Source organism: Mus caroli, chromosome 14 (genome assembly GCF_900094665.2).
Source record: "Mus caroli chromosome 14, CAROLI_EIJ_v1.1, whole genome shotgun sequence".
Classification (NCBI taxonomy): Eukaryota; Metazoa; Chordata; class Mammalia; order Rodentia; family Muridae; genus Mus; species Mus caroli.
In genome coordinates this window covers 58515442-58536773 of record NC_034583.1, presented here as the reverse complement: position 1 = coordinate 58536773, position 21332 = coordinate 58515442, and the positions used below count along the sequence as shown (strand labels likewise).

The 21332-nt window shown below is 44.4% G+C and overlaps 1 protein-coding gene and 1 long non-coding RNA gene across 3 annotated transcripts in view; one reads left to right on the top strand and one right to left on the bottom strand.

Moving 5' to 3' along the window:
- Positions 1–21332, bottom strand: part of Ebf2 (EBF transcription factor 2) — a 200389-nt gene that overhangs the window by 39447 nt on the left and 139610 nt on the right. For both annotated transcript variants that reach the window (XM_021181503.2, XM_029469196.1), the window contains 3 exons: positions 5584–5701; positions 3834–3964; positions 3015–3141 (listed from right to left, as the gene is read on the bottom strand). In XM_021181503.2, the coding sequence (XP_021037162.1) occupies positions 3015–3141; positions 3834–3964; positions 5584–5701 (376 nt within the window). The remainder of the gene's footprint in view (positions 1–3014; positions 3142–3833; positions 3965–5583; positions 5702–21332) is intronic.
- LOC110309096 overlaps positions 1–21332 on the top strand; it is a 66091-nt gene that overhangs the window by 3928 nt on the left and 40831 nt on the right. The window contains exon 2 of the long non-coding RNA XR_002379659.2: positions 16268–16326. This is a non-coding gene — a long non-coding RNA (uncharacterized LOC110309096). The remainder of the gene's footprint in view (positions 1–16267; positions 16327–21332) is intronic.

Below are 21332 nucleotides of genomic sequence, written 5' to 3'. Positions count from 1 at the left end.
AATTGAGGAAAATATGTAATAAAAATATTAAAAATTAAAAAACAAACAAACAAACAAAACAAACAAACAAATTGAAATCCAGTTGCTACAACTTCAACTTCTCACATAAGTAGTCAGTATTTAATCACATTTGACATTCCTTGTTCAAACCAGAGGCCACAGTGACACCGATGTGAGAATTAACGAAACATTGATGGACATCGGAGCATGTATCTAACATACTTCTCACTGTCTACCCACTCTATCCCAAGTGCTTACAAAGCCCCGGCTTTCTAGTGTTTGAGAGCAGTGGTTGAAGTCCCAGGAACCTATGGTGTCAGGCAGTAGCTTGAAATCACAGTAGAAAGAGTGCCTGCACTGTGAAAATCAGGAAATTCTGCAACCCAACCTTTGTTTCGAATCTCTTGGCAAGCTGGCTGCTTGATGATTACCATCCTACCCCAGCCTTCACGTTACAGTGTCCTCTCCTCAGTTCTGTGGCATACATATCCTACTTATAAGATGTGGCAGGGAACTCTTTAGCAGGCCAGTCAAGCTGTGGGTCCAGGCCTGCTGACTCTACAACATGTACAGCTTACCTTTACATCCTAATGTCTGAAGGTCTGATGTGTCCCAATTGTCAGTGTTGAGCATGGTGTGCATGTTCAATGTACAGGAGGCTCAGCATCATGCACACTCAGGGCATCCAAACATGGCGATGGCAGTAATGTGACAATACACGGCAAATCACGTCTTATTAAACCAGGAGGAGAGCTCTTTGCTGACACTGACACTCAGGCATACCACTTAGCAGCTATGACATCATGGGTCTGACCTCCACTAGGCACTGTGTTTGCTTTTAAGAAATACAGATCCTCAGATGGAAAACTACTGCTTTCAAATGTCCTTGTAGACTGCCCTCCTCCAAGAAGCCTTTCTAGATTTTCCCTGGGTTAGTCTCTCCCTGATAGACATTCCAACAACCCCTTTGGCTTTTACATATCTTATGAGACTTAACCTAACTATTGGGATCTTGAGCATCTATCTTCACTTCTGGAACAGTAGGATGCTGAGGTATCCTAATGTTACTTGTCTTGTATCTTGAACATAGTTTTGAATACATATTTAATCAGTGACTATACTATACTATACTATACTATACTATACTATACTATACTATACTATACTATACAGTCAGAGGTTAAGAGATTTGACATCTCTAAGAGCCAAGGTAGGTTTTGGCAATTAAATGCAACTAGAGGTAAGAGACTCAGCTTTGTGAGGAAGTATGCAAACACACACACACACACACACACACACACACACACACACACACACACCATCTGTCTCTAAGTGTCTATAGTCCCTTGAGAACTGAGATCATTGCCAACCTCAGTAGAGTTGGAGGCTGGCTGCAAAGTACTTGTTAGAATACTTAGCTGTATCTTCCAAGGCTAGACCCATCATCTACTCCCAAGGGACCGTGGACTAAAGACTGGAGACACCAAGAATGTGTTAAGTGTCCTGGAGAAAGGGCCTTCTTCACCAGACATCACGGACAGTCCATTCTCCCAGGCTGCTCCTCCCCAAGGTACGCCTCCTCAGCAACTCCTCACTGTCCTCAGCCCTCATTTTTGGGATTCCCAAAGGGCCTTCTCAAGCTTCCTTCCACTATAGAGCTGACTTCCCATCCACGGCAACACCCGTCCTTACATTTCTTACTCTTCTCTAGATCCTCCCTGGCTCAACATCTTCCTCATCCTGCCTGCCTTCCTCATTTCCCATTGCTCCCCACCCCAGGGACTTCATTCTAATACCCTGGCATTCTTGTTCCTATCCAGTGGCACTTGGCTCCTTTAAATTTCTGGCTCATCATCTTGTTGTGTTCTTTGCCAGGCACACCCCATCACTCCAACAGAGTCATGGGCTTTCAGGTACGGTTTCAGGAAACACCACTGACCCACCAGCTCTCTGAAGCTATAGGGTAATAGGAAGACTATGAATGGATCACAGAGGAGGTAGAGTGTTCCTGTGGGTTCTCCCCTCCTGTGAGACTGTTCTGAGCCTTGATGTCCCTTCTTCAGAGGAGTCTCCTGATGACCCACCTGAGGCCCCTCATTCTCCTGCCCATATTTTTATCTGACTGATATCACACCATTCATTGGCTGTGCCATCTGCCTCGAACCCCAGAATGTTCACTTCACTAGGGATATTCTACTTCCATCCCTTCAATAGCTCATATCTCATAAACTAGAGTTATGTCATTTCACAAAAGGCATAGATGAGTGGGTGAACTGTGCCTCAGTGGGAACTATAGTGTAGCTTTTCTTTCCCATCACTTGCTAGCCACACTGAGACCAGGTGGGTGTCCCAAACCCCATGACCCAATCCACACTGAGCTCTCTTTCTGAACCCCACACTTCTTACAATGGATGCTTTGCATTTCGAATTTAGAAAATCTCCACCTACACTCGGCGGTCAAACAACTACATCCTCCAAAACTTCCTAAACCTCCAGACAGGGAAGAAATCCTGTCTCATGCATCATCTGTCCTCACCGAGAGAAAGCAGTCGTTCAACTGATTTGGAGTAAACACTGTGAAAAAAAGACATTCGGTGGAAATGGAATGGTTGGGTAGGTTTTACTCTTGTAAGGCTTTAAAATACTTTGTACCACTCGACTGGACAACATGCTTGAGTGGCTGTCAAGAAAACTCACAGCCGACAACTTTGATTATGTCTATCCAATTGCTCATACGAAAGTCCCTAGCATGGTTATAACAGAGATGCGTTTCTAAGGGTATATTCCCGAAGTGAGCTGCCAAAGCCATCAACAGACCATGCACAAGTTTTTCAGGTCAAGTTTAAATTTAGAATTGAGTCTTCATTTTCCATTTGATGCCCCTCACTTAGTCCATTCTTCCACAGTACCAGAAAGACCTAGAATAACTAGGCTGGTGACAGAATAGAGATACTGATAACTAGAGCAAAGAGGAGCTAGGAACCAGCTACCTTAGAAACCATTCTCTTTCTTACCTGTGTAGATGAACCTGCCCGGGGCTCCTTTGCAGAACTGTTTGGATTTATAAGATAGTGTCACTTCCACAACTCCAGGGATATGCCGGGGAGGGGTCTGTACTCTGATGGCATGAGGGGTTATGAGCTGAGAAGGGAAGAGGCAGGGGAAGACAGTCACTACACAAGGCACCAAAGAAAGAGGTCACTGCTTCTGGCCTCACATATTAGCGTGACAACTGCCAAGCCCAACTCCTCGGCCATACTTCGCTTTTGGTAATGCACTTAGTTGGTTTTGCTGATTATAAATTGTAAGCCAAACATATCCAATTTAGAAAATTGGGGATTTACAGAACTATGCTAAGAAATCTAAAATTATATAATGCAGAGACAACCAATATTAGGATCTGGTGTGTTGCCCAGACATTTCAATGGCTGTGTGTCACAGAATTAGATTATGCATATCCACTGTTATTCTGACTTTCCACACACACACAGTATCATAGCATAAACATGCTCTTCTCTGGTATCATTAGAATTTTTCCAAAACATAATTTTCGACGATGGAAAGATACTCTTCTTTGTCCATCATCTCTTATGATACAATATTTAGACCCTAATTTTTTCACAATCTTGTAATACTGCAATGAATATCATTTTAAGGAATTCATTCCTAAAATGTCATGACTTTGCATGTCTTGATACCCTGAGTGTCTTTCTCGTAGTGGGTATACAGGGCTGAGTATTTGTGGTGCTGTTTCACCGGGAACTGCTGGTTACCCCAGCCCAAAAGAACTATGGAGCCAAAGGATATCATGGGAGTAAGTGGCTTTGACCTACCTCACTCCATACAAGCATGGTACCAAACACAACTTGGAGACCATCAAAAAAGTTGTCACCAATGATGATGACCATGGCCCCTCCTGTGGTCCACCCTTCACTTGGGCTGATGGCTTTGATGCAGGGTGTAGCTGGAAAGACGAGAAAGAACAAGTCAGCTCTGTGTCCTTTGTGAGTGATAGCTGGGGTTTGGGAAAGGTGCTGTCCTGGAAAGCTGTCGGTCATTCCAAGAAGCTGTGTTGATTTCCCATCCTTCCCTAATTGGCTGTTGGTTTTTACCAGGTCATTAAAGCCTAATGAGTTGGCCATTTTGTATAAAAGACTGAAACACTTAGCTAATTGTGTAAAGGGTGTTTTTAAAACTTTGTTGTTTTTGCCCATATTTTTATAAGTTGATCACTCTAGAAAAGTGTAAATCCCTTTTCTCTCCCCACCTCCTCTGCCCCACAATGTTAAGATTTACAAGGCTTGTTAACATGCTAGGGAGAGAAAGAGGAAACGGGATCTATCGCAGAGGAAGGGTTTGCTCAACCCCACCTAGAGACAACCTCTAATTGCTCCCTCAACTCTATAGACAGAGTTTCCTCCATTCATGCATATGTTCAAGGCCTCTGGACTGTGCATCCCAACAGGAACCCAATACTGCGTTCAGGCCATAACTAAACTCAATCCATCACTCTATTTCCAAAGTTGACAGGGTCAAAGGTGGAGGAGAACTTTGGCAGGACTCCAAAAACATGAGCCCCCTTTGAACGGCCAGTCAATCACATCCAATCAGTCAAAAGAAACTCGAAGGGCTCAGAGCTCTGAACCCCGGGATTTTCTTCTTTCCTTTCAGTGCCCACTGTGGGAGAATTAACACCGCTTCAAATTCTTTACTGATTCAATCATTTTCTTTCAGTTCATTAATTCCTATTTTAAATGATATAAGATACATTTTAAGGGCTGAGCTGGGAAGAGGGCTGGTGGGTAACATGTAATGATGCATCAACAATAAACTCATAGCTGGATTTGATTCTTATCGATAGCCTGAGGTCTTCCAACACCAGCAGGTTTGGGGTGAGAAAAGCAGGGAAAACAAGTGAGATGGAATTCACTTAGGTTTGTCAGTCTGTCCATTGGTATACTTTAATTTTTTTGGACAACTTGAAATTTAACAGTTACCAGTATTTCTAATTAGTTTAATGCACTTGGAAAACGACCCAGAGCAGCCCGTGATTTCTTCTTGTCCAAGCAAACAAAAATCAATTAGTGTCAGCTTCACTCCGCACACTGTTTTGTTTTGCCCACAATCTGTTTAAAGGCACATCTGACACTTATTCATGCACGTCTGGCACTGTACTGTTCCTGTTTAACTAAGATGTCATAGACCCGCGATCGCCTGAAATACCACTCTCGCTGAAAGAAAAACAGGGATTGGAACAGAAGAGACAGAGAGCTGTATGCTGGCCGGGAGCTGAGTGGGGTGGAGTGCAGTCAGTGTGTACAGCAGCAGCACTTAGAAATGCCCATGGGGCTGGATGGAGCTCAGGTGGTAGAGTGTTTGCTTAGCATACAGGAAGTCCCAAGTTCAATCCCTGGGACGGCATATACTGAGTGTGGTGGTGGGCACCTGCAATCCAGCACTGGGGAGGCGGAGGTAGGAAGATGAAAGGTAATTTCTAGATAGTAAGTTCTAGACCAGTCTGGGCTAGAGACTTTGTCTATAAACAAAGATGCAAAGAAGGTCTGGGTCAGGTCCCAGTCCTACCTTCAGATGGGTCAAGCCTTCTTGCTCTCCTTCCATGCTTAGAGTTGTTATGAACAAACATGTTGTCAGAAACAGCCAGCACATGTCCATCCACATTTACTGTTGTGGACAACACGACCTGCATTTACAGTGAAAAGAGGAGGGTTGGGTCAGGTTCACACCAGGGTATCAGTGGAACAGGATTCCTTGTAAAACATTTCTGCAAGGCCAGGGAGAGACAGGGCAAAATTTTGGAGTCAAACAAGAGGCAGCCTTTGGCCCTGTGGGTTATTATGTCTCTGAGTTCAAACTCTGTCAATGTCACGACAGGGGAAATTGGCCTTCTGTCTGCTGTTTCCAGAAGCCTCATCACCAGCAAGACTGTCCTCTGGCTGTTGCCACAGCTGCAGACAGTGTAATGCAGGGACCGAGACAAAATCTTCACTGCGAAGCTCATTTCTCCAAGCTTGGAAACAGGGATCCTGTCCCTTGGATTGTGGTCCAAGGGACACTAGCTGATCACTAGCTGATCAGCTGTCCCTCGGCATTCGTGAACAGTGATAAAGATTCTGTGAGAAGATGAGGCTCCCCAAATGTAGTATGGGAGATATGGAATGTTTAGTGTCTAACTGGAGGTAAGGGCAGAGGTGGGTGTGGAGCGATGAAGAGAAAGGACTCGGATTGAAAATCGAACTGAGATCCCAGGCCACATGAGTCCTAACATAAACTTGAGTACATATCACTGAACCTTTTCAAATCTCAGTTTTTCTTATCTCGGAAACATAAATAATGCTATCTCTCTTGCAGGCCTGAACGAGATAGCATTAGATGGTGCATGGAAAATGTTTGGCACGATGTGAAAGGCAGGCCGAAGTATGATGATTTGTGACCCATTTGCCTCACTCCTGCCTCCTTTGTCCAGCTAGTAAGACAGAGGACATTATCCAGTGCAATTCTTGCATAGTCTAAACTCTGGAGAAGGTTCTAGAAAGAGAGATAGTAGCACAAGTCATCACAGCAATGGAAAGGCATCATCACACCACTGCTCTCAGAGGGCTTATGACCTGACTGCAGAATGGTTGCTAGCCTACATATATATCTAGAGAGAATTTCGTTCTATTACATATGCTGCTGGTCAGATCATGAAAGAAGTTCAAAGGCAGAGTTGAATCAAGGGAGGCAGAAAAGTGCATGACTGGCCACACCTACCACCCTTGGACTTGACCAAGGAAAGAAAGTGTCTCAGAAGGATCGCTACTACTCAGTTCATGCAGTTATGCACAGCAGGTTTTCCGTGGCTCTTTGGAGAAAGTAACGTATTATACACATGCTCATAATTATGTATAGCCCTGTCCAGGAAGGACATTGAATAATCTAATGAGCCGTGCTTCAGAATGACTCTCTCTGCCTATGGCCCCGGTGCAGACTATCACCCTACCTGTAATTGTTCTGCCACGCCTTCTAACTTATTAAATGAAAGAGGAGGGTGGAGAGGCATGACCTTGCTCAGATCTCAATGGGAAAGAAATCGAAACACCTTTTTATTACAGATAATTTCAGGCAAATAAGATGACAGAACAGCTAACAAAATTCGAGAACCCATCATTCAACTTCAAAACCCGTTCAGGCATTACTGTTCTCATCCCACGGATCGCATGGTCCCCTCCCTGCTCCCATTGTATGAAAAACTGTGACAAGCACAGGTTCGAAAGTGTTATGGTAAACCTTCATGGCAGAATCCATTCTCCTCTCAAGAATGGAATGTTTTATCCCTTCAGAAAATGATTTCATACCCCTCCCCAGTCAGCTATAATCCCAAGGGATATTCTTCCCTCCTTTTGTTTTCTTTTGCCTTGAAGAGAATTTCATGTGTGTGTGTGTGTGTGTGTGTGTGTATAGGTGAGTGTGTGAGTGAGTATGTGTGTGTATGAGTGGGTTGTATGATTGTTGTGTGTATGTGTGTGTATATTTGAGTGTGTATGTGAGTGTGTGAGGGTGTGTATGTATATGTGTATGTGTGTGAATGTGTATGTGTATATGTGAGTTTGTTAGTATGTATATGTATGTGTGAGTGTGTGTAAATGTGTGTGAATGTGTATGCATGTGTGTGTCCCTTTGCATGTGAATGTATATGTAAGGTCAACTATTTTGGGTGGCATGTCTCAAGTGATAGTCACCTTGTCTTGTGTCTTTCACTATTCTGGAATTTGCCAATTAGCCTAGGCTGCTTGACAGTAGCCCTAGGGATACACCTTGTCACCACTTTCCCCAAACTGGGGCTACGAGCACACACCATTACATGTAGCTTTTTAACGTGGAGATCTGAACTCAGGTTCTTGTGCCTTCGTGGCAAGCATTTTACTGACTGAGCTATCAGCCACCAGGATGGCATCTTTAAACATTTTATAAGACTCATTTTAGAGTCTCATTTTAAAAGAATCCCCTGGACCTGTGCTCCACAAATCACTTCATGTAGCCTCACTCTGTGGGCTTGATGTAACCTATATGAAAATTTTACATGGATGTAAATGAGTTTCAATCATTCGACTCAACAGATAGTCATTGAGCTCCAACAACACATCAGGAGTCATGACAGGCCCTGGGGACTCAGAGAACAAACCTAAAGGAAGCTCAGTTGTCATTCAGAAAATTATCGCCCATATAATTGCTCACAATTCAGGGATGTAGCCTGTCTAGCCTTAGGTCTGTTTCCAATTGTGTCTGTGTTAACATGTGAATGTCTGAGAAAAGGCCTTCTAGATAATTCCTATCCAGTGGTGGCAACCGCAAAACAGACATCCATCACTCTTGGCAAGTACACCAGGCCTGAGTGCTTATCTGAGTGATTTCAGAGAGTACAAGACCACGCCTTGAGTCAGAGGAAGAAAGAGAACTCGTTTTGACAGGATTGGAGAGTGTGTGTTAAGCATCTCCTATGTTTATGCTACCTCTGAGACTAGCAGAACAGGGAGGGGGCTGGCATCAGGCTGTGTGTGCGAAATAGACCTTCAAACACAAAACAAAAATGAGAGACCTTCAAGCATTACACCTTAACAAGCCCGAGAACACCAAAGAGAAATGCAGCCTCCATCTGAGGATGACGAGGCTGTGAGGGGCAGACACTCAGGAACTGTCATTGCATAAGCTTGTCACACTGTCCGTTGACACTTCTTGTGCATCCTGGCCACAAAATGCAGAGCTTTCTCTAGCCAGCAGATTTCATCATCGTCGGCTTTGGGTGGAGAGAGACTCGGTTCCAAAGTGAACATTTCCCAAATGATATACCCTGGTGGTTCACATGCACTTCATTATTTTCTATTAACAATGGAAATAAATTTTAATCTTTTGCTGGCTAGTGCTGGCCTCTCATGACAGCAAGGGAATTAACCTGAATTATTTCAGTGTCTGCAAAATTTATTACAAGATTTTAAATTATGTCCAAATGTATGTGCATGCGTGTGTGTGTGTGCATGTGTGTGTGTTTGTGTGTGAAATTCTATTTTTCATATTCCAAATATCTTAGGCTGTGAAGTACTTAGGAAAGCCTGCCAATTAAGCTAAATTTGCAAAAAAAAAAAAAATTAATGGATTTGATTCACAAATTCCAGCACATGAAATCAGGTATGAATTGTTATCCCTATTCATGCTTGAACACTGGATTTTACATCCATTCTCTCTACTTCTAGAAGAATAAGCTACATTACGCACGGGAAGACCCATTTGGCTCAGTCAAGGCTTCAGGTTTAACTTCCTTCTCTGTTCTCTGATGGATGATGACAACGCTGATATTATTCTATCCCAAGGAGTAAGGACTTCTCCATGTTTTAAGGCTAAAGGAAGTAGAATGCACATTCCAACATCATCCCACTCCCAGGCCTTCCCCTTCCCCAAGCCAACTTCTTTCCCCTAGTGAGTATTTCCTGGGTCATGGAGGCTGACCCCTTCCATCTGGAATCAATCAGTCAACCCCTGACAACTTCCTGAAACACCTCACTCCATTTCCTGTTCTCTCCCCCTCCCTGCTTTCCCCTGGTTTGCTTCACTCTTCAAAACTGCAGGCCACAGCAGCTTAATGTTAGAGGGTCAGACACAGCTAGACTCCAAAACACTACACAAGGACACCTTTGACCTTCAAAAATCTTTACATCTTAGCTAAACAAATCAAGGTCAACATTTCTTACCATTACCTTGTTAACTATTTATATGCGTCTTACCACGGACTCTGCTGGTCATGCGACCATCCAAACCACTTGTTATTCTAAGATCATAAACCCATCTGCTTTGAAAATAGCACGTTCGGTCTGGATGAAACACGCCATTTGGAGGTCCCTCAAACCCCAAATCACCAGTATTATAGCAACCATATGGACCAAGATTCCGTACAATGGTGTGCCCATGCCTCATCCATGCCTCTTGTCACCTAAACGTGACATCTCATCTTTTCCGAGGCTATTGCTCTCCTGGCACTACCAGTCTGCTGGCATAGCCCGAAAGAATGCCAATTAGGAATACAGATGTCCATAATCCGTGAGGGATGGACCTCCGTGTTTGCTGCTCAGACTGGTGACAAGTTCCATTTATCTCTCTCGGTTGATGTGTCTGTATTTCAGATCTGCACAAGTCCTTGTAGATGGTAGCTCCAACCTCAGCTCAGGCACTTCGGCACACAAGCAGCAAGCAATTCAATCATCTCAAGATGGCCTCAGGCCAGAGTTCTAGGGCAGGGGAGGTGAGAGTAGTTGAAATCACTCAAGGTTTAAGTGAGAGTGGTCCTTCCTTTTTGCAACTCATTGTTTTGACTGTTACCTCTAATTTTTGGTTAGCCAGTAAACATAGACCTAAGAGACAAGTGATTGTAGGCTCTCATTCTTCCTCACTTAAAAAAGAAAAGATTTATTTATTTTTATTTTATGTTTGTGTCCTGCCTGCATGTATGTGTATGTACTGTGCGTGTGCTCACTGCCCATAAAGGCCAGAAGAGGATGTCATGTCCCCTGGGACTGGAGTTAAAGATGGTTGTGGGCTACCATGTGAGTGTTAGGTACTGAACGCAGGTTCTCTGAAAGAGAAGCCAGGGTTTTTAACTGCTAACTCGTCTCTCCAAATGTGTGTGTGTGTGTGTGTGTGTGTGTGTGTGTGTGTGTGTGTATTCCACTAAGGCAAGGTCTCACTAAGTAGCCATGGGTAGTTTGAAACTCACTATGTAGATCAGGCTGGCCCCAAATAGACCAGCTATTCACTTGTCTCTGCCCCTGTGTGTCTCTATTTTGAGTCAACGAATGATAAGGTGGCATTAGCAGAGAGACAGGAGTGTAACACTGGTCTGGCTGGTCCTTTAAAGAGTACAAAGCCAGATGTGAGAATAGAACTCACAAGTGTGCAAACAGTTTCTTACAAAGTACACATGAAAACTGCCTTCTTATTTTTATCTTTATTACCCTTAAGACAGTCCATGTTTCTCACCCTAATAATTTATACCAAGCAGGAGCTGAGTGGGAAAAATGCTTTTTACAGCTCGTACAAGGACACGGTGGGAGTAACGGTCAGTGGGCACACCCGATAATCTGCCTTCGCAGTTAATTTTCCAATAGAGGAGTGATTTCTTTGGTATTAAAATTATACCCGCGTCAAGCAGACATGAAAACGGACTTCTCCCCACTGTGGGTTGCTTTCACACCCCACGGTACACTTCTGGAACTGCTCCACTTATCAAAAGCTCTATCCTCAAAGTTCCCACTACATGACTTTCGTTGATTCACGTTAATCAGGGGAATGTTCTCCTCCTTCCTTTCCGTCATCCTTTCTCACCCCATACCCAAGTGCGTCTCCAAAGGCGCCTGTGTGAAGATGATTAAACATGAAGAAGTCAGGAAGAAAAATGGGTGGGAAGGCTAAGTGATTTGCTCTTTGAAACAGACAACAATCCCATTGTTCGCAGAGAGTAATCACTCTGGTTAGAAGCCCCCCCTCATCCCCGCCTCTCACCCCTGCACCTTTAGAGTGCTTACTCTAAAGTCACGCCAGATTCTACTATTAGCCAGGCACTGGCTTCTGCCATTTCTGTGAGGGTCATACACCTCTCAGCTCAATGTGGGGCCTCAGCAAAGCAGTAACAGGAGGCATTTATAGCTCGATCACTGCGAGGCCTCTCTGATACCCTTACTTAGGAACATGCATACATGCAGCGAAATAAAATGCTCTCAAAAATTCCCGTTGTTCTGCCAAGTGTGGGGGGAAAAACCCTTTATGACATTTTACATCTGGAAATGGAATTAGATTCATGATGTGCTTTCCCCTTATTACTCTTCAGTTGCTCTATATGTTATTTCAGCTTTCCCAAAGCACAACTGTATGTGGGGATTTTATATTCCACCTGTGGAAGGAGAAAAGAGACATAGAGGCCATTAAAGAGAGAGGGGACCGGGGCAGACCACTGCCACGGGAGACAACCTAGCTGGGAGTTCACATTGGAGAGAGAACTATGCATTGTGGCTTTAATATGCTAGCTAATACCCAAAACTGATGAGAAAAGTCTAATGAAACAATTCTGCCTGAGCCTTCCTTAGTGCTGTCCAACCTAACAACAAACAGTTCAGCTGCTGCAGTTTGTTTCTTGGTACCCACCTCACTGTTGGCACATGTAGTTTTAAGCCAGATTTAAAGTCCAGATTCATCTTTGTTGACTGGACTCCAGAGTCCCTCAAATTACTTTTAAATGCCTATCCCACAAGTATGGGTTTTTTCCCCATAAAAAAAAATATTGACGTATTCCCAGGATTCTTAGAAACAGGCTTTATTTTACATTCTCCACAGGTAAAGTTTCTGTTCCGTGAAGTATCAAGTCCCAAACAGGAGAACACAAAACTGGTTGCCATAGAGACTGGCAGAAGGATTCTGGGATTGTTGACACCAAGATTGTAGCATTGACAAGATTATTTATAACTGACCAGGCAGTGCTATATTTCACCCCGCCATCCAGGGTTTTATTTTATGGATATAAGTGTTTGCCTACATATATGCATGTGTACCATTTGTATGCTGCCATCAAGCTTGCCCTGAGCTTCCAGGCACTGAATGCTTCAAGCAGCCTACAGGAGGATGGACCAAGATAGACAAATGACATCACCAGCAACTCTCCCTGGGCAGCAATATAGCCACCAAAACTAAACTGTGCACCACTCAACACCCTGGAGTCCCCCACCCCCACCCCCCGCCACAAAATGAGAGGAACTAACCTGACCTTTCAAGCCTTGATAGATATCGTCATGATGAATTCTAAAACTTGAGTTATCCAAGTTGAGGGGACTCACATGATGGGTTTGTATACATAAATCTGTGTACACCCATGCAGGTTTTGGAGGGTGGTGAGTTCCTGGGACTTCACCAGGCAGGCTGGCATGTGTACCATGGCAGTGGCAGTGAGCTTCTGAGGACCTGCCTCTGCCTCTGCCTCTGCCTCTGCCTCTGCCTCTGCCTCTGCCTCTGCCTCTGCCTCTGCCTCTGCCTCTGCCTCTGCCTCCCACATCACCCACTGATGGCAACGTCCCCAGCTTTTTATGTAGATTCTGGGGATAGGACTTGGGACCTCACACTTGCAAGACAAGTTCTTGACCAACTAAACTATCTCCCCGGTGCTATTCTGACTTGAAAGCAAAACCAAGCAAAAGCTCAGAGCCAACCCAGGCAGAGTCTTGTGCACAAAGGTCTTCCACTGGGCTGTTTTGCCAAACTTGGCTTCAGAATAGAACTTGTATTTATTTTTACATCAATTATTTTAGTTCTTTTTTTACACTTACTAGAAATGTTTTAGGTCAGACTTGCTTTTTTTTTTAATCCAGTTGAATATGTAGCAAAATAAAGAGGCAGAACTTTGATTTTAGCCAGCTTTTCATGCTGTCCCTAGAGAGCCTCTAGTCCATTCATCTGCTTCACAACTCTCAGCTCCCATCTTCTCGGAGGCCATAGGCACTTGCCATGCCACCCTACCTCATCCTCTCCCATCACCCTCACTGCTTTCCCCATCAAAACTGAATGCCAAGAAGGATGCTGTAGTCAAGGGCGGTATTTCACTAGCAAACGTTTCTGGGAGCCTCTCGGGAGCCGTATAATATATTTGATGCAGTTCTTCGTTCGATGCCATAGTTTTCTCCCACCACACTCTCTCCCGGAGGACTTTATGAGTCACCTGCTGTCCATCAAAAATCAGAAGCACAGAGCCTCCTAGTAGGCAGTTTTTAAAGCCATTCCCTCCTGTGGCAGAACTGAGAAAGCTCTGGTGTGTATTCTAGTAATTTCTGGATCTCATTGTACTAGGATGGGCACAAGGGTCAAGTTTGGCACCCAAATTCGCATCCTCTGAGACATTTGAACCTTTAGAATTTGCTTTCACCTGTCTGAAGTCTGGCATATCTTTCCCTAAAAGTTGTTTATGTGAGTGACTATCAGCTTGGACACCTCCCTTTCTCCCAAAAAGAACTCAAAATTCTCAAAAACAAAACAAAACAAAAATGTAAGATAGTTAAAATTGGTATCACCCTGATTCCTGACCTCATTTGAGATACCAAATGTCAAGAGGTGTAAAGGCAGAAGGTTGCTGCAGCAAAGAAAAGCTTGAAGGGGCTCACAGCATTCCACAACAAGAAGTACTCCCTAGAGAGAAAACCCTTCAGGCCTTCAGAGGTTTTCCCCTTAACTCCTGAGAGATCGCTGCTAGCCCTGGGACTAGCTGGTTTGCTTTATGACCAGATCATGGGCTCAGCTGCTGATCAGAGGGGCCCAAGTCAAGTGGTTTTCATTATGTGTTTAGAACTGTGGCCTGGTAGCACGGTGACTTTCAAATGGGACGGGCTGCAAGATCACACAGCAGCTGGGGCAGCTCTCAGACCAAGAGGTTTGCACTGAAGAAACCTGCAGGCAGCTGGGGCTCTATTAAATTCGTACCATTTGGAGTTAATTTAAACTCTCCTTTCCCTCTTCAGCGGGTGTGAGAGAAACATTCAACATTTTTTTATTTAAGGAAAATAGATGGTAGTGCCATTAAAAAGTTTTATATAAGAGCTAGGGTTTAAAAAAAAATCATAAGGGGTTGTTGGATAGATGTTGGCCCCGTTCCAAGACATGAGTAGCCGTGGCCTTTGCTCCTGCTTCATTCAGTCAAACAGACTAATGGTGAACACCCAGCTGTGTGGACGAGGTGTTTTTGTCAGAGAAGCTAATTTCTCCATCATTCTTGTGTGGCTGAGGCACGCTGCAATATAAACACGAGGACCATCGTATTATCCGGCTACTCCACGGCTGTCAGTTCTTACACCGGCAGATCTGTGTCTAAGATTTTGGTCTCCCCAGCACCACAGATTTCTTGCTTCAGAAGTCTGACAGGCCTGCTATAGGCATGCTCCCTAAAGCGCCAGCTGCTCCCTTGGAGCCCCTGTAAATCTCCTCAGGATGCCTCATCTATACCTAATCCTGTATGAGTAGATGCAGTCCAAAAGCCAACTCAGCTCCTCCATCTTTCCACATCCAGCCTATAAATAACCCTTTCTTATACTAGAAACTCAGGTGTCCTTCTGTGTCGAGTTACATCTTATCTCTTAACATATCTCTACCTAACATAGCAATACAAATTACAATGGGCATTGGCAAGAGTCTTTGCTGAGCATATGAGGGTCAGAGGGGGGAGAAAAAAAAACAGTTGATAAAATTTTGATTGTTGTACTTGCTGTTCATTTTATCTCAATAAAAGTCCACTGGAACTAAAAACAGATCATTCGGTGGAACTTAAAGGGACTGATTGTGGGATAATTTTAAGGTATCTGGAGTCCTCCCTCTTTTTCCTAATATTTATCCTACAATAATCCTGCCCTCCATTTTCATTTGGAGGTAGGGCGCATATCAAAAATGATTTAGGGGTAGGATACATATTAAAGAGATCAACACCAGAATAGCTTAATGGAAAATCTAATGCTGCCTCTAAGATGGTAGACAGCCCAGCCCTGTATAGAAATGAGTGCCCTGTCTTGAGTGGCAGATCTTCTGATAGCATAAGTAAGTTCTGCAAACTGTTGGGAAGAACACTCACACTTAACTGTTGTTACACTGATGGGTATAATTGAACTCTGTGTCATATTCACTGACTGTACAGCTGAGCTCCCACAGGCACCACCAGGACAACTACACCACGCAGGGCTCCTTGCAAAAAGATTGCAGAGAAGCAGACCTGGGCTTTGGAAAGCATTTGAAAGCATTCACAAATTCTACTTCCTGTATCCCAATGAAGATGGAGATGGCTTGCCTCTGGGTTGCCTATGCTAGGTGTCCAGCACACGGAATGTTCTCTGTGATGTTTGCAGATGAATAGCTAATAGAACGGGCGCATGGTAGAAGAATAACTAATAGAATGGGCGCACTCTTACCTGCCACAGATCAGCTTGCCCATCAGTGATGGAGACTTAGCAACAATGAGCCCAAAATTGTTGTGAACTCCACATGTGCTTTATAACACAAATGTGGGAAACAGCAATGTGCTGACCTGTCCCTGGGTTTATTTACTGCCTGTTCTCTAGCCATACGGCAGAGAAATAAAGAATGGAGCTCGTTCTGACTTAGCTTATACTGGACATCAGTGTTCTTCCTTTTTCGGGAGGACGGATCCCCTGGAAACCCTAACTTCTCTCTCCATCTTTTTTTCCTTCCTTTCTCTCTTAAGATTTGAGTGAACAACAGTGTGCTGAGCCCTCCAGAGCGTCTTTATGATTCTATGTACAAGTGAGACCACACAAACTACATTCAAGCAGCATATGCTGGAGAAACATTTGCCGGGAAATGTGGCAATCGTCAGAGGTTGTGGAGAATGGTGTGTTGGCCAAGAAACCAATAGCTGTGAGGAGCTGAAAGATGCCCCACTAAGAAGGTAACATGTAGATTTGGTCCTGAGAGGTGAGGAGTCAGCAGTTAGAAAGCAGTGAGGGGTTCTCAGACAGAGAGGTGAGCATGCACAAAGATGCCATCTTAGCGATGTGAGCATGTGCAAAGATGCTAAGATGGAAGAGACGGCAGTGGGGTGTTGTGTGTGAGTGGTAGATGACATATGGGAGCTTCCTGGGGTGAGGGAGGTGGAAGATTTGTCTGAAGTGGAGAGACTGAGGCAGGCAGAGTATCTTATCAGCCTTTTAGAATCTGGGTTTTGTGTTGATAGCCAGTAGATAAGCATGCAGTGTTTTAATAGATCAGTTGTCATTAGAGCTGACAGGGAACTGGTCTAGGAAAGAGTGGAAGGAGCCATCACAGGAGAGAGGGGTGGGTTTGCCAGACACTTGGGAGAAGGAGGAAGTGATCCTATCCCAGTGGAAGAGGAGGAAGCTGATCAGAGGGTAAACGTTGAGTCCTGTTTGGGCTCATGCTCATTAGTCGGGAAGGCAGTTGAAGCTTTAGCTACAGATCCAAAGAGGATGGAGGATGGGGGAATGGAGCCAGAAGTCACCTGGCAACAGGTAACGCTTAAACCCCAGAGAGGAGCTGAGAGATTGGGGCAGGGCCCTGTGTGGACAGAGTGCTGAAATCAGGGTCTGATTAACACTGAAGCTGCTACTTGGTACTAGATGAACGTCATTGCTTTAAAACAGGAGCCCATGGAACCCTGGGACACGCTCTGGAGAATCTATGTAATGTTCAGCTTTTATGAAAATCTGGCTCCATGTTGGCACAAAGGTCCTTTACCAGATTCCCAAAGGGACTGGAGACAAGGATTAAGAGCCAGATATTTCCACAGAACATTGTCATCAATTAATTACATATCCTATGGTCTTTAGGATTTGAACGGAACTGAAGAGATTGGTTCAGTCATGGAAATGTACTTCATATAATGATTTAGTGTTGTTCAGTGATTTGTAGGGGTTGGGGGTAAAGATTATTAGTGCTATTAGTTTTAGGAGACGAGAAAATATTTGATTAGGTTCATGGTTTTTTGAGAAATACTTGTGTTCTGTTCAGATCTGCACAAAAGCATTCTTCAACCAAATATGTGTTTGATCATTAGGGGAAGTCATTTTACTGTGCGGCAGAGGACTGCCACCCCTGTCAATCAGGATGACACATGTGATCCAGTCCTTTTCTATAGATAGCTCTTCCCCCTCTGTGCTCACCTACTATGCCTGGCTTTGTGTCACATTTGAAATCCAATCCTGGTTTCTCAGTTGGTCATAACAGCACACAGGCAGTCCCTTCTTCAGGAAAATCTTCCCTGCATAGAAGAGCTGCTGTTGACCGTTTCTTCCTGGAATCTGAGAAGATTCTAAAATTGCTAGGTCACACATCTAAGGAGGATCCCCCGCTATGTATCTTAGGGACATAACGAATTCTTGCAATCCAGCAACGAATAAAAGAAGGCCTGGTTTCAAAATGAGCAAAGGACTTGAATGGGCATCTTCCAGAGGAGATGGTAAGTCTATCAGAGGGTGATTGGCAGAACCTGCTTCAGTCGTGAGTGACTGACAGACTGAAACATCCATGAGAGTCTACCCTAGTGCTGTAGGGTGATTCATTTTAAAAATAAAACAAGGGTCTGGAGAGATGGCTTAGCAGTTCTGAGTGCATGCAGCTCTTGCAGAGAACCAAGTTCAGTTCCCAGCACCTATGTTGGGTGGTTCACAACTGCCTGTTAACTCTAGCTCCGAGTGATCCGACAACATCATCTGGCCTCTTCAAGCATTGCACTTACTTCCACACACACAATTATGAATAAAATAAATCATTTTTTAAAAAATGTAATAAAGCCAGGAGGAATTAGAAAAAAAAATACTGGTGTCTTCACACATGACTGCTAGGAATCGAAACTGGTGCAGCCACTGTGAAAAAGAATTTGGCAGTTTCTCAAAAAGTTAAAGATAGACCTACCCTGTGATCCAGAAATGCTACTCCTAGCTCTGTCCCCAAGAGAACTGAAACATATGTTCCCAAAACAACTCAATATCACAGAAGCTTTAAAGGCATAAAACACAAATATTAGTTAACAACATAATGGGTAAGCAAAATGCGATCTACACAGACAGTGGAATAGTACTCGGCTATAAAAAAGAACCTTACCAACCTTGAGAACACTATGCTACGTGACGGACCCCTGAGATATTGAGAGATTTGATTTTTATGACTTCTGTAGACTTATATGGAATAAGCCCATAAAGGCCAAAGAGCAGATAGATCCGTGGTTTCAGGTAACTGGGAAGAAACGGAAAGTGGGGAGCCCAGAGTAATTCGCAAGGTGTTGAGAATGTTCTGGAGTCAGAAGTGATAGTCACACAACGCTGCCCATGTGCTAAAGTCACCAGCACTCACTCACTAATGTACTCACGATGGAGATGTGTGTTGTACGTGAACGTCACCTTATAACGTAAATTTTGAATGTGAAATAAAATGGACAAGTGCGGTTATGTCCGCCCTGGAGATAACCCGGTCCTGAAACTCGAGAGCTTTTCTGTTCATCCATGAATGAGGAAGCTAAACCACACCCTGAAAGGCTGAGATGCTCTGGTGGCTCTGAAGTCAGCACTGTTAACTCTAAGCCAGAAAAGCATATTATCAGAGTAACGCTCACATAGCAAAGATCTGCAGCAACAAGCAACACTGGCGTGTGTTTGCCTCAGGAGGACATTTCATTTCTTTTTCTTTTTTCCTTTTGTTTTTCGAGACAGGGTTTCTCTGTATAGCCCTGTAGCCCTGGCTGTCCTGGAACTCACTTTGTAGACCAGGCTGGCCTCGAACTCAGAAATCCGCCTGCCTCTGCCTCTTGAGTGCTGGGATTAAAGGTGTGTGCCACCAAGCCCAGCTCAGGACATTTCTAAATTGGGTGTGGCAGTGAAAAATCAGAAGGGTCCAGTACATGCAAATCCCAGTTCTTAGAGGCTCTTCAAATGAAAAACTCTGCCCGGTGCAGCAGCATAAGATAGCCTGAGGATCGAAGCTGCCTGCTTCTGTTTCTCTAGACTGTGTTTCTTCCAGCAGTGTAGCAAATATTTTCTCCTGGTGGCAATATGAGACTCTGTTACTATGCACTTTTCTTTAGAAAAAAAAATTATTTAACTTTATAGTAACATTTGGAACCCTGGGTATGGTACATCTCCAGAGCTGGAGCCTTTCTGCAGATTCCCAAGAAGACAGACTGCATTTCTGCTTGTCTTCCTATGAATCAACAGAGAAGTCAGAGTGGAGAGAAGCAGACAGCATTAAATATTATCATGACAACCGTGTGTGTGTGTGTGTGTGTGTGTGTGTGTTGGGCCAGGCAATGGTAGTGCAGACTTAATACCAGTCCTCGGGGAGGCAGAGGTAGGCAGATCTCTGAGTTTGAGGCCTGCTTGGTCTACAGAGCAAGTTCAAGGACAGCCAAAGCAACATAGAGAAACAGTCTCAAAAAACCAAAGATAGATAGATAGGTAGGGTAAACATAATAAATAAATAAATAAATAAATAAATAAATAAAATGTGTTGGTCATGGCACAATAATTGGATACCCATGCTGCGGTTTGCAGTGCGGTGGCTGCAGGATGGACGCTTTTAGATGCATTTGCCCTGGCCTACTGAGTACCCAGCACTCCTCAGGACTTTTTGTTTGACTTCTCTTGTCCCTCCCTCTGTTCCCTTCTCTTTTGTTTACTTTCTTCTCTTCTCAGTACTGGGGGGTTGAACCCAGAACTCCCCTAGCCAAGCAAACACTCCCTTCCTGAGCCACACCCAGGGCTTCTGTTAGTTCTTCAGCGTTTCTGTACCCCAACACCCTTTTGACATTTGGCTTCACCATAGACACTGTCCCAAGGACAGGTGGGACTAGTCATAACTGCTGGGGTCCAGCATGAAGTAAACAGATATCACACAATTGCCCATTTCAAGGCTATAACAAAACACAAACCCGGAAGCTCTGACGCTTGCGCACCCACGATCTGGGGAGTGTGGGGGGGGGGGTCTGTGACCAGTCCTCCTGGTTATGATACCTTCTTTCTTGGAGCAGGGTCAAGTTTCCGCATCATCTAGAACCTTCCTTCTCTTGAGGCACTAGTCTAGCCAGCCCTGGTTTTGTTTTGTTTTTTTCACCCCATTGAGTCACGTGCTTCGGCGCCATGCTTTAATACATTCATATTCTCTATAGGGAACTCTAGAGCGCTCCACATGGATGGCAGGCATGGATGGCAGAAGAGCCATGTGTTGAGTTAAATACAGTCCTTCTGATCGTCAGAAAGGGAGCCAAGCAGCTGCACTTGCTCCCAACTCTAACCAAACACTCTGCTCCAGCTCTGTTTATTAGCTGTCTCCTCAACCCGATCAGTGGCAGAGGTGATGAAATCGGAGGCAGATTTCACTGTCAGGCAGCTGGGTCACCATCCCCGGGGTCTTGTTGTCATGCTGCGGTCTTAAAGTGACCATGGCTGCTTGGGTTGCTACTTTCCAACAGGCTGAGAGACCACCGAATAGTTAACCGGTGGAAAAAGAAGGACTGGGGCTGTGGCTTGCAGAAAACACATAGAGAAGCAGCTTTGAAAAATCCCAAGGTGGCTGAGTATCAAGAACATGGCCCCTGCTGCGGGCAGCTGTGAGCGCAAGGGGCAGCCTGAGAGCTGGAAATCAAATCTCTAGCCCGGGCTGGTGCCTCTCCCATGAGGCTCTGCCAGGAGAGGCAAAAAACCCTAAACACTACAAAATGAAAAAAGAAAAAGCCTCCATCCTGGTAGAGGGAGGTTACCATCGATGTTATCTTTTGTATCCTTAATGCTATAAAGGAGGGA